The sequence below is a fragment of the Diadema setosum genome, chromosome 15 (assembly GCF_964275005.1).
Source record: "Diadema setosum chromosome 15, eeDiaSeto1, whole genome shotgun sequence".
Classification (NCBI taxonomy): domain Eukaryota; kingdom Metazoa; phylum Echinodermata; class Echinoidea; order Diadematoida; family Diadematidae; genus Diadema; species Diadema setosum.
The window spans coordinates 5695874-5707931 of record NC_092699.1 but is presented as its reverse complement, the minus strand read 5'-3'; the positions used below and the strand labels follow the sequence as shown (position 1 = coordinate 5707931).

General features: G+C 37.4%; 1 protein-coding gene across 1 annotated transcript; it reads left to right on the top strand.

The window, feature by feature from the left end:
* The first annotated feature begins 3295 nt into the window (after positions 1–3295).
* Positions 3296–11797, top strand: LOC140239203 (uncharacterized). Its single transcript, XM_072319084.1, has 9 exons — positions 3296–3351; positions 4822–4943; positions 6132–6343; positions 7907–8028; positions 8337–8472; positions 8881–9144; positions 9589–9833; positions 10528–10945; positions 11525–11797. The coding sequence occupies exons 1-9, from the start codon at positions 3296–3298 to the stop codon at positions 11795–11797; spliced, it is 1848 nt and encodes a 615-aa protein (XP_072175185.1).
* Positions 11798–12058: the final 261 nt, after the last annotated feature.

Genomic DNA, 12058 nt, shown 5'->3' with positions numbered 1-12058 from the left:
CCACAATCGGCTCAGTTGTACCATGGAGCTAGGTAGCTCCATGGTTGTACCTTGTAGACCTGTTTCATCCAAGAGTTTCGCAGATATTTAGTCGTGCTGGTTGTAGCATGCTTCGCGAAAGATGAGTTCGTCCATAGGGCCTACATGTATTCGAGATACGGCCATATCCATGCACACTTTACTCAATTAGCAGCCGTGAATAAAATATAATTATGTCTTTATAGTGGAACTTGAGTTATGCGAGCTATTTAAAGCTATTATCAGGCAAAATTCCCATTTCAAGGCTCATTGAGGTTGTATATTCAAACATAATCGGGTATACTACAAAGAATATACTACATTGTAGTAGTCAACAACAACAACAACAACAACAACAAAAAACACACTGCCCTCATGTTATGAATGTTTGCCTTATCGTGAATTCGAATTCTCCACGGCTGAGCATATGCGAATTTGATCGCGTAGCACGTGCATTTTTAATTTGAACGTCCCTTTTACACGTTTGATAAATTTGAGGAACTCGCGAAATCGCATGTTGATGAAATTAAATTGAATGAGACAGTGACCTTTTTGAATGTTAATCGCGGTGATCATTCAAATTTACTCGAATTTGAAGATCGCATTGTTAAATCGAATGTTAATCTGATAGAATTAGGAGGGAATACCTATAACGCATCGATCAAAGGAGGGCATAGTCATCGCATTTCACTCTAATGAAAGCAAGTTATCAGTATACAAAGGCAGCGTTGACAGCGCGACGCCGCTCCTGATTAAAGGACACGATCACCTTTCAGACATGTATTGTGGGATTGATGTAGCAATATTGGAAGAACACATCAGTGACACTACAGTTAAGGAAAATAGGACAATCCGTTCACACAATATGAATATTAGTTTCTGTTCAGTTATTGCTGGATGATAAGACTACTACAGCCTGTGATGTCACACAGTATAGAAGATAAAGGAAATAATTATAAAGAAAATTAAACATTCACTTTTCTAACATAATAAAAGAACATTTTCCTTCTTTCAGAAGGCAGGTGGAAATACGTCAGTGACAAGTCGAGGAAATATGCACTTTAAGAAGTGTGAAATTATCTTAATTTCTTCTTAATAGCCCCTACCGTTCTTCCAAATTTAGTACATAGTATTCTCAATCAACAGTGACTGCGCAAATACTTTAAAAATTCATAACTTTTGAACGGATTGTATGATTATCCCAAAACTTTTGCTGATGTCCTATAGTATACTAATTATTGCTTTCACTCAATCCACATGTATACGAAGACAAAAGGAATGTTTGCACCTTTGATGGATCGAAATTGTAATAACGAAAGATACACGAGACTCATGTCATCATTGCTCTTGTGCCTGTGTGTTCCAATGCATTTTACTGCAGCGTACTGAATAAGCTCATATACTGCTATAGTTACTCTACTTGTTCATGAAAGTTACTTCATGGGAGAATTGCTGCAGCGATGACTGCATGTCTACAAGAATTGTTTGTTTTAAAGATTGACCACTCAGCTTTCTTTGCAGTGCAGTAAGGGCGAACGGAAGCAGTTTGTTTACGCCGACAAATTTTAGAGGATTACGTTTTATGGTGTATTTCTGGAGAACCGAAGGTGTAAGGTGACCGAGAAGTGTATATAGTAGGATCAGGGAGGTGAGAATCTTCCCATCCTCCCTGGTAGGATAGCCCTTCTATAATACGTAGTCCGTGTACGTCCTAGATTAGGATTTTCATGAATTCCTTTTTCCGGAATGATTCATGTCAACAACGGTACAACAGTAAGGTGTTAGTGCACCACTGACAGTATAACAGTTCTGCCGCAAAGAGGAGTTTTCGTTCCAAAAGGTTTCTGGAGGGATGGAATCGGCAGCATCCAAAAAGCCAGCAAAACATGGTAAGTTGACTCGATAGGTTTTGTTTGTTTTGATTTTTTAATTTTACCCTGTCTGTATACTTTATATACGTGGTTATAATTCACGATTTAGAGCTACCAATGGCGTCATATCACATCAGACTATTATACAAGTTGTAGAGTGGTAGCCATCATTGTAGGATGGTCGCAAGAAATTGCGACCTTTAAATTCATGAGTAATAATAATTCAAGACAACAGACGTGAGCAAAGATGTAGCAGTTTGTGCATCTTAAAATGTGCAATTCGTGTGTAAAGTACGTAGAGCTTGTATTCAGAATGCACTGTAAATACTAAGGAATGTTACTAATGTCATGCGAAATATAGCTTCGTATTACTGTATTTGCAATGACCGTCGTGAAAAAAAAAACAAAACAAAAACGCGACGCCTCGGTGTATATAGGCCTAGCTTCTGAGAGGCAGGGCGTCGGGACAGGGGTAGCTAGGTGGCCAATGATCAATGGTTTCACCCCTATCCATCACGCTAAGACGGGAAGAACCTTAATAAATCAAGTAATGGGTGTTTTCCGAATTATCCCTATCCCCTGACTCTTTCCAGATATTTCTTTTGCTTCCGCTACGACTTATTGCCATAAGCATTTTCGGGTTTTCCATCCGTCCATATCCGACCGTAATCGATTTTGTAGACCACGCTTTAAACTTAAAAGCGTTTGAGGTTTATAACCAAATGAAACTTGACATTCATTGTGTGTGTACGAAATTGTGCCTGCCAAATTTTGGGTGCACTCGCACAATAGTTTGCAAGATTTGGGCCATGGGATCAAAAGGTTTGACGATGATGTTAAAATACCACCATTTTTTTTTTTTTTTTAGATAAATATGAAATGGAAGAAGCATATCAGTCGCTAAAGCGATATTTTCATATTTTTCTATGGAATGTGTTTATATACTGATGTTATTCAATAATCTATTTACCTATTTATTTACTTATTCCTTTTCATTGGCCAAAGAGGTGTGAGGGCTTAGTCCCCCACGGTTCTGCGATCCTTCTGATTGTTATAGGAGATAGAGGATCATTGTATCGATTCAACTCGCTCCAGTCACAACACATGAAATGTAATTACGTAAAAAAGCATGTTTTAGTGTGTTGATTTTTCTTTCCTTTTGTTTGTTGAAAGCGACGCCTATGACTGAAGCTCACTAACTTGTTTGTTTAACAGGATCCACCACACGCAGGCTTTCATACCTGGAAAGGACGGACGTGCAGAATGATATCCTTACACAGTGTCGGTGTGGTAACAACTGTTTGTCAAACATTGATATAGACCTTGCTCTGCTGTGGCGAACACGTGTTCACAAGTACAAGGAAGGGAGCATCCGACATATGAAAATTATAGAACTGATGCAAAGCATGGCCGCGTCATCAGACTTCAAGAAGTTCATTGTGGATGGGGATCTGATCTGGAGGTGAGCCATGAAAATGACAACGGATTTAGATACATGATTTCATCAAAATACCAATGTTCATTGATACGATTTTGTACCATCGAAAACGGAAGAATAGTTTCCGGGGAATTGTTTGTACCTTCACATATTTATTTTAGCATCTATAACTGAGCCGATTCATACCGTTAATCATTTCCAATATTAAAGCAACAATCTGTTATCTATTTTAGCATCGTACGGAGTAGAATATTACCGTTATTCATTTCCGAATTTAAAAGCAAACATCCGACATTGTAATCGTACGGAGCCGAATGTTACTGCTGTCCACTTCTGAAAGAGAAATGAATCATCTGACAATTTTTTTTTAGCATCGTACGGAGCCGAATGTTACTGTTTTTCATTTCAAAACGTCAAGGTAGACATCAGACTTTTACCCTACCATCAAACGCAGCTGAATGTTACTGTTATTCATTTCGAAGTGTAATAGCAAATATCCGACTTTTATTCAATTATCGTACGGAGTTGAATATAATTGTTATTCATTTCCGAACGCCAAAGCAAACATTCGACATTTATTTTAACATCTTCCGGAGGTGAATATTATTGCTACTTACTTCCGAACATAAAAACAAACATCAGACATTTATTTTATCATCGTTGGGAGTTGAATATTATTGTTATTCATTACCGAACGTCAAAGGGATCCTTATTTACCTGTCTTAGATCCCGCTGGCCCCGGGTAATTATAGCTTCTATACTCTTTGCTAGAAACCCATAGCACTGCTGTTTAATAGTGCTTAGTAGACAGTTACAACTGCTGCACTGAATGTGCAGTGTTCATCTATTCTACAAATCATTTATGAGGCCGATATTACTGGAACTATACCCCTTCACAGAATTTAAAGATGTTGAAACTCCTATCCTGCATGTTTTCACTTCATATTTTATTATTTTGACTTGGATAAGATTGATGCAAACTGACCCATGTGTACGATCTTTTCATCGCACACGGCGATCTCTATACAGTCCCACATATACAGATTCGTGTAAGTTCTCCACACAAGAAACCTATGGCAAAAATGTACACAATACATTGCAGTCTGAATGCAAATACAGTACTCGGTACACTGTATAAATCTTGATAGAGTACGCGTCCGTGTTGGAGGAAACGGACGACGTACTGGGGGCATTTTATGAAGCATTTTGTCCGATAACTTTATTGGACAAATCTGCTATGAGCCAATCAGATGCAAGGATTTCAGTAGCTTTTAACAGTTTGTCAGACAAAATATCTGACGAAACGCTTCATGAAATGCCCTAAATGCCTGTTTGTCCATGTTTGTCCTGTCAATATGTACAATGTGTTTTTCAAATCATGTCTATTGTCTTTGTCATGAGCCAATGCAAACAATATCTCTTTATTCTGTCACATGAGCCCTGGAATTCGTTTTTTCCGCATAAAATTTAACATATATTTCTCCTCATCTACAGACATGCCTGGTTGCTGATGCTGAAACTCTCAGAGAAAACATTTTACAGGGCCTGGAATTTACTTAAATTCGGACATGTTCATGATCCTTGTGCTGTAGGAAACAATGGAAAGGGCCAGAAAGGTAAGCAGTGTGACCAATTTCTTTATGTGACCAATTTCTTAAAGTCGTACTTAAATGTAACTTAAATCAACTCTATAAGCACAATCGCTATGCACTGGATCAATGTTTTTTAGTCTGTATGCCCCTATAACTCACACAAACTGTTTAAACCCATAAAATGCTCAGGATACTTTTAGCATTTCTAGTTTTGGGCAACACAAATATTTTGACAATTATTTAAAAGTACATGTACTATATTTCGAGTGCCTATGTCATGTTACACCTTCTTTTTGAGAGGATAGATTTATCCTTTCGATAAATTTCAAAAATAATTTTCATATCTTTTGCCAAAAGTAAATTATCATATCATATCAAGTACCATAATTGTAGTTGGAAAAACATTTCACAATATAGGTCTATTTCAAACTTTCCTGCATTGTTTTCCAAATTTATTACGATAATTATTTTGTACATTGAATATGACTGAGGGGAAAAATAAGGTATTTATCCCTTTTTGTTGCTGAGATATTTGCATCAATTGTGTCATGTCATCAGTGTCTGTGAATTCCCATATTATGAACCTGGTACTTTCTGCAAAACATATGGCATTCACTTGGTTTTATTTATATTAAACCTTCTTTTCTGCTTTAGCTTGATAAATTAAATGTGTTTGAATGAAATATTATAGATTTTCTCAAATATGCTTGTTCTTAATAACAAAAAGATACAAAATGTTTAGATTAGGCCCACTCAAGTGGCCTTCAGCAGTTTACACATTAAAACTTAAATAGGGCACTTCTCAAGATGATGAGCGAAACAGTGTACTGTTTAAAGGATGTTATAAAGATTACAGCTGCATGCAAAGCAGGTAGGAACTCCTTATTAAAGATAAGTACACTGTATGATCATATAGATAACATTCTACAATTTATGAAGCTGACACTGGAAGACACAAACTTTAAGCAGAAAAGCACACATTTATCTAGATCAGATTGGTTTTTTTTACATCTACAATATTTGTGGTTATATGCCTATTAGTCAGCTGTTGTTAATCTCATTTTGTTCATTCGTTATTTCTTCTTCATGTGTGCAATCATGTATATTCAGTAATAAGCTTTTACTTTTACACCAAAGCAAACAAATGAAGGATTAACACCTTTGATGACACCTGTATTAATAGATGTATCTTTGTTTTTTGTTTCTTTGCAGGGCATGGTGCTGTTGGTTACATGGAAACATTTATCCTGAAGATGGGAGATACATGTCCTGAGAGTGGTCGAGTTTATTTACCGTGCTGCACAAGCATCAAAGACATTTACGAAGAGTATTTGACCTGTCTTACGAAAGAGCATGAACAAATCTCCAAGACTCAATTTTATCAACTGTGGAGAAAACACTTCAGCCATGTATCATTTCCAAAGGTAAGTTTGTCTTTGTGAACCTTTCTATATCAAAAAAGAAAAAGATGTGGTTATACACCTAAATAAACACCGAATGTAGCTGAAGAAGTCACGTCTATGCTTAATAGAATTTATACCAGCAATAGCAAGTATGAATTAAGAAAGCCGTTATTTGCTTGTAATCAGTACATTAATTCTCTTTTCCTGAGATATTTTAAGCAATTCCAATATTGACCTTTTTGGAATGAGACATAGAAATGCACGGTGGCTGATTTCCGCGAAAAGAAAAACACTTGTTGAATTACGGCATTATAATGCCCTAATATACGGCGTCGATACGCCCTAATTTACGGCGTTATTACGCCCTTATTTACGGCGTTATAACGCCCTAATATTAATAGGGCGTTATAACGCCCTAATTTACGGCGTTATTACGCCCTGTTATGCCCTAATTACGGCGTTATAACGCCGTAAATAAGGGTGTAATAACGCCGTAAATTAGGGCGTAATTACGTCGTAAATTAGGGCGTAATAACGCCGTCATTAGGGCGTTATTGCGGCGTTATAACGCCCTATTAGGGCGTATTTAACGCCGTAATTAGGGCGTTATAACGCCGTAATTAGGGCATTATAACGTCGTAAAATAGGGCGTAATAACGCCGTAAATTAGGGCGTTATAACGCCGTAAATTAGGGAGTAATAACGCCGTAAATTAGGGCGTTATTACGCCGTATATTAGGGGATTATAACGCTGTAATTAGGGCGTTATTACGGCGTTATAACGCCCTATTAATATTAGGGCGTATTTAACGCCGTAATTAGGGCGTTATAACGCCGTAATTAGGGCGTTATAACGCCGTAATTAGGGCATTGTAAAGCCGTAAAATAGGGCGTAATAACGCCGTAAATTATAGGGCGTTATTACGCCGTAATAAGGCGTTATTACGCCGAAATTATGCGTTATAACGCCGTATTTTAGGTGGTTATAACGCCGTAAATTAGGGCGTTATTACGCCGTATTAAAATTACGGCGTTACAACGCCCTATTAATATTAGGGCCTAATAACGCCGTAAATTAGGGCGTTATTACGCCGTATTACGGCGTTGCAATGCCCTATTAATATTAGGGCCTAATAACGCCGTAATTAAGGCGTTGTAACGCCGTAAACTAGGGCTTTATAACGCCGTAATTAGGGCGTTATAACGCCGTAAATTAGGGCGTAATAACGCCCTAAATTAGGGCGTTATAATAACGCCGTAAATTAGGGCGTTATTACGTCGATATTATTCGTTATAACGCCATATATTAGGGGGTTATAACGCCGTTAATCAGGGCGTTATTACGTTATAACGCCCTATTAATATTAGGGTGTTATAACGCCGTAAATTAGGGCGTTAAATACGCCGTAATAGGGCATTATTACGCCGTATTATGGCGTTATAACGCCCTAATTAATGTTAGGGCGTTATAACGCCATAATTAGGGCGTTATAACGCCGTAATTAAAAAAAAAAAAATGTTTTTCTTTTGGCGGAAATCAGCCAGCGTAGAAATGATAAACATTTCTTTTCATCTTTATTCCAGGTGACGCGAATGACCAAATGCAATTTTTGTGTTCTAGTGAAGGACATCATTCCAAAGACCTCTGACCCCATCACACGAATGAATCTGAAGAAGGAAAGAGATGAGCACTTAAATCGTCAATGGTAAGTTAATTGTAATGATTTTACAATGAATATCTTCAGTATGTACTTTGTGCAGTTTACAGCTTCCCATTTCATTGAGTAATTAACTTTAAGCTGATTCTCCTAATAAGAGTATTTGTGCAAAATGACTTTCATCATCGACACCGAACAAGGTGTGACAACTTTTCTTTCTGAAGGTAGGAGTACGGTTTGTCTTCTTGGTATAGAATGATCTTGTGAATATGATGCCCCCAGCCAGTTTGTGGATGGGACATTCAGTGATAATTATGCACTTTAATTATGCACTTTTTGCATTCTGTGATTGCCAGGCAAGAGAGGAGACACTACTACAAGAGAAAGGCTGAGGCACTCAGTGACAGCAAGGCCAAGATGAGCATTATCCTTGATGGCATGGATCAAGCTAAAACATATCTTCCTCACTTCAGAGGCTGGTCAACTCCCAAGGTAAAACTGCAGTTTATCTGTAATTTCCATCAATGCAGAACACATGCTGTATTAGCATTTTAAATTCCTTGATTTGTTGCTTTTGTTCCACAGAAATGGTACACAACTGTTTTCTCTAATCCTTATAGTCTCATCTGAAAGCCTATTTTTCAGAAAAACTTGATGGGTCCGCTGCAGACTCAATACAGATTCAAGAGTCTCATAGAAATTATAATATTATGTAGGCTTTAAAACACACACACACACACACACAGATGATAGCGTAGGCTGCAGATGCAATCAACCAACCTTTGAGTCCAGATAAGGAGTGAACTACCCATCATTGCCTTCTGGTGAAAATCAATAAAACAAAATATACAATTACGTTTATTGAACCTCTGCATACTATTGCAATTTGTATTGAAACAGGACTGTGACAGGTACAGGCTGCAGCCACACATCGAGGGATGCCTTGTGCATGGAAGGACATTCTATACTTTTGTATCACTGGAGGATGGCCAAGACACTAACATGGTGCTAAATTGCTTATTGGATGCTCTCTGCCAGGAGAGTAATGGCAGCATTCTTCCCCCAACACTCTACATCCAGCTCGACAATTGCTACAGGGAGAATAAGAACAGATACTTCATAGGATTCATGGGCTATCTCGTGGCAACGCATATCTTCGATGAGGTATGCTGTTTGTGGCTTTATGAAGTATTACATGATTCTTCAGAGATGCAGTTATGTGGCATTTTAATAGTTTCCTACAATGATAGCTTGAGCAAAATACAATCATGGCCAAAATTTGCTTAGTTCCTTGTGGCTTACATACATTTTGAAACTACTCAAAAAAAAAAATACAAGTAACTGTGTGCATTAAAATACACCAAACTCATTCCTGCCACCTACATGATTATCATCTCCTTTTGTGTGACTGTGTTTGTGTGTGTGTCTAGGTATACTATTATGTTATTTGCCCCAACATTCTTCTGCACACAGATCCTATGAAAAGCTCTATAGTTTGATTAGTTGAATAATTTTGTGCACTCATGCACATTTATCACATTATAAATATTTCAGATTTACATTGGAAAACTGTGTTTATTTCAGGAATTTCTGTTCCTCATTCCTCAGGTTCAGTTGTCTTTCCTGATGGTTGGCCACACTCATGAGGACATAGATCAGCGCTTCAGTTGTGTGTCACGTGCCCTCAAACAAAAATCTGCAAAGACTGTACCTGAGCTGTTGCAAGTGATTGAAGAGTCGATGATGAATCATGTAGTGAAGGCTTCAAGGATGCGAAGAGTCTTTGATATTAAATCCTGGATTGAACCATTCCTTACCACAATAAGTCAACATTCAGCTCAGCATGCTTTCAGGTATGTCTATGCTGTTATGTATGTTTAATGTGGTACACGCCTTATTATACATTTCAGTGAATTATCAGCATTTACCATGTCTTGTTTTCATTGCAATGCATATCCATTTAATCATGGCTTATCATAGGGGAAGTCAATTGTGATAATTGATTTTGCTCATCCTGCACAATATTCAAAATGCTCAATCCGATCTAGTACAATCAAATTATACTATATGTAGTTAAAGAGAAACAATGATAAACAAAAATAAAGGTGAAGAAATACGACACAATTTATAACCAAAGATATGAACGAGTTTTCAAAACAATAAGATACATAAGAAACTCAATTTGATGCTGCAATTTTCTCACATTAATTTGTTAGTAATACTGAAGAAAATATTCAGAAAGAATTTATCTCATTTGAATTTTTATTTATAGGGACTTTGGGATTAAAATTTGATGAAAAAAATGCATGAATTATAATTAGCATGATTTACAAAAAATGTTTTAAAAAAATCAAATCAATGACTGCTTTCCTGGAGATTAAGAGGTCCCCCCCAAAAAAATTTTTTTTAAATTACCCTGGCTATATAGGGTTTATCAAGATCTTTATAAAATAGTGTTGTAATAAATGTAAAGATGCTAGCTAAATGCTCTGACAGTGTCTGAAATTCAAACTTCATACATATTTTCCTTAATCAACTTCTTCAAAGGTTGACACGGTCTCAAGATGGTCACGTTGTGCTGCACTACAAACAGTGGAGCCAGGATGAGGAGTGGCTGCCCAGGTCCTATGAAGACCCTATCCAAGTCTTTACGCAGAGTGCCAGGCAAGAAATTAATTTGCCTGAAGGATCTCCACACTTGAGAGATGCAACATATGACAGGCAGAATTTGGACATGGTCAAGCGCACCATTTCAGCAGCAGAGCATCATCTCAGTAGTGCAGAGCAGAGGGATTGGTGGGAAAGCTTCTTTGAGAATCCACAACATGACATGCCTCCAGTACATTGGTATCTCCAATCTCTGAAACAGCAGCCAATTGCACCCCAAACTGTTCAGACAAGAAGCGGCGAAGCTCAACCAACTCTCCTTACTCCCTTACTCCACAAAGAGCGTCAGGCTCCGCGGGTAATTCAATTTTCTTATGTCCCTCAGGCACAATTTCTAACCCCATTACACACAATTCCTTACCTTGTATTATGTCCTATACTGGATTTTGAAAGTTACTGGTTTTCAGCCTTCTTACTGTAGTAAACTGCATTACAAATTTGACAATGTACGGAAATGTCACCATGCACTAGGTAATAGTGCACTAACAATATCCTCAGTGTCAATTCACGTACACAACATCTCACAGAAATGTCCATGATATCCTCATTCAGGAAAATATCTGAAAGCAAAAATAACTTACAGTGAACTCTCGCTATAACGAAATCCTTAGGAACTGCAATTTTCTTTCATTGTACTGAAATTTTTGTCATAACCATACAATTACAAAAAAAAAAAAAATATACAACAGATGACGCCACAGCGTGAATTTTTAAGCTGTTACTGGAATTTTATAATAGTCATGTTCGTTAAGAGAGTGCTTACTGCCATGCTTTTATAATTCTTGTGACATATGTGCTACACTTATTCAAGTCTTGTTGCATACTACGTAATTAATGAGTAATGTAAGAAGTTCTTTTTACATTTATCAATTTTCAGATATCATTGAAAGGAAGAAGACCGAAGGACCACATAGTTGCTGGGAAAATGGTCTTGCTGAGAGACAGCTTGGAGGTTGGGCTCATCAATTCTGTTGACCAGGAAACGCTGAATATTTCTCTCTTCAGTGGGAAAAAAGCGACGATATGGAAGCCACTCCTGCGCCCAAATGGCCAACCAAGGACCAAAGTTGTGCCAAAAACTGAAGTACTACAGGTCTTTGACCTTACTGCAGGGATGAGACTTCCAGGATTTATTCATAATTTTCTGTAGGTAATGTGTTGCAGATGATGTATCACAAGTAGTCCATACAAAGGTGAATGTAGTGGAAATAATACAACTTAAAAAGTGATATGTCAGGATGGAAACTAAGGATTTGGTCAACTGTTTGTAAGCTACTGTGGTGGCATATTTCTTACCACATAATTATTCAAAGGTCATTGTGTTTCTTTTTCGGTATATGACGGCATTCCTCAAAACATGGAAGAGAAGATAAATAATAGTAATAATAACTAGAAAAGCACTCTGAGAGCA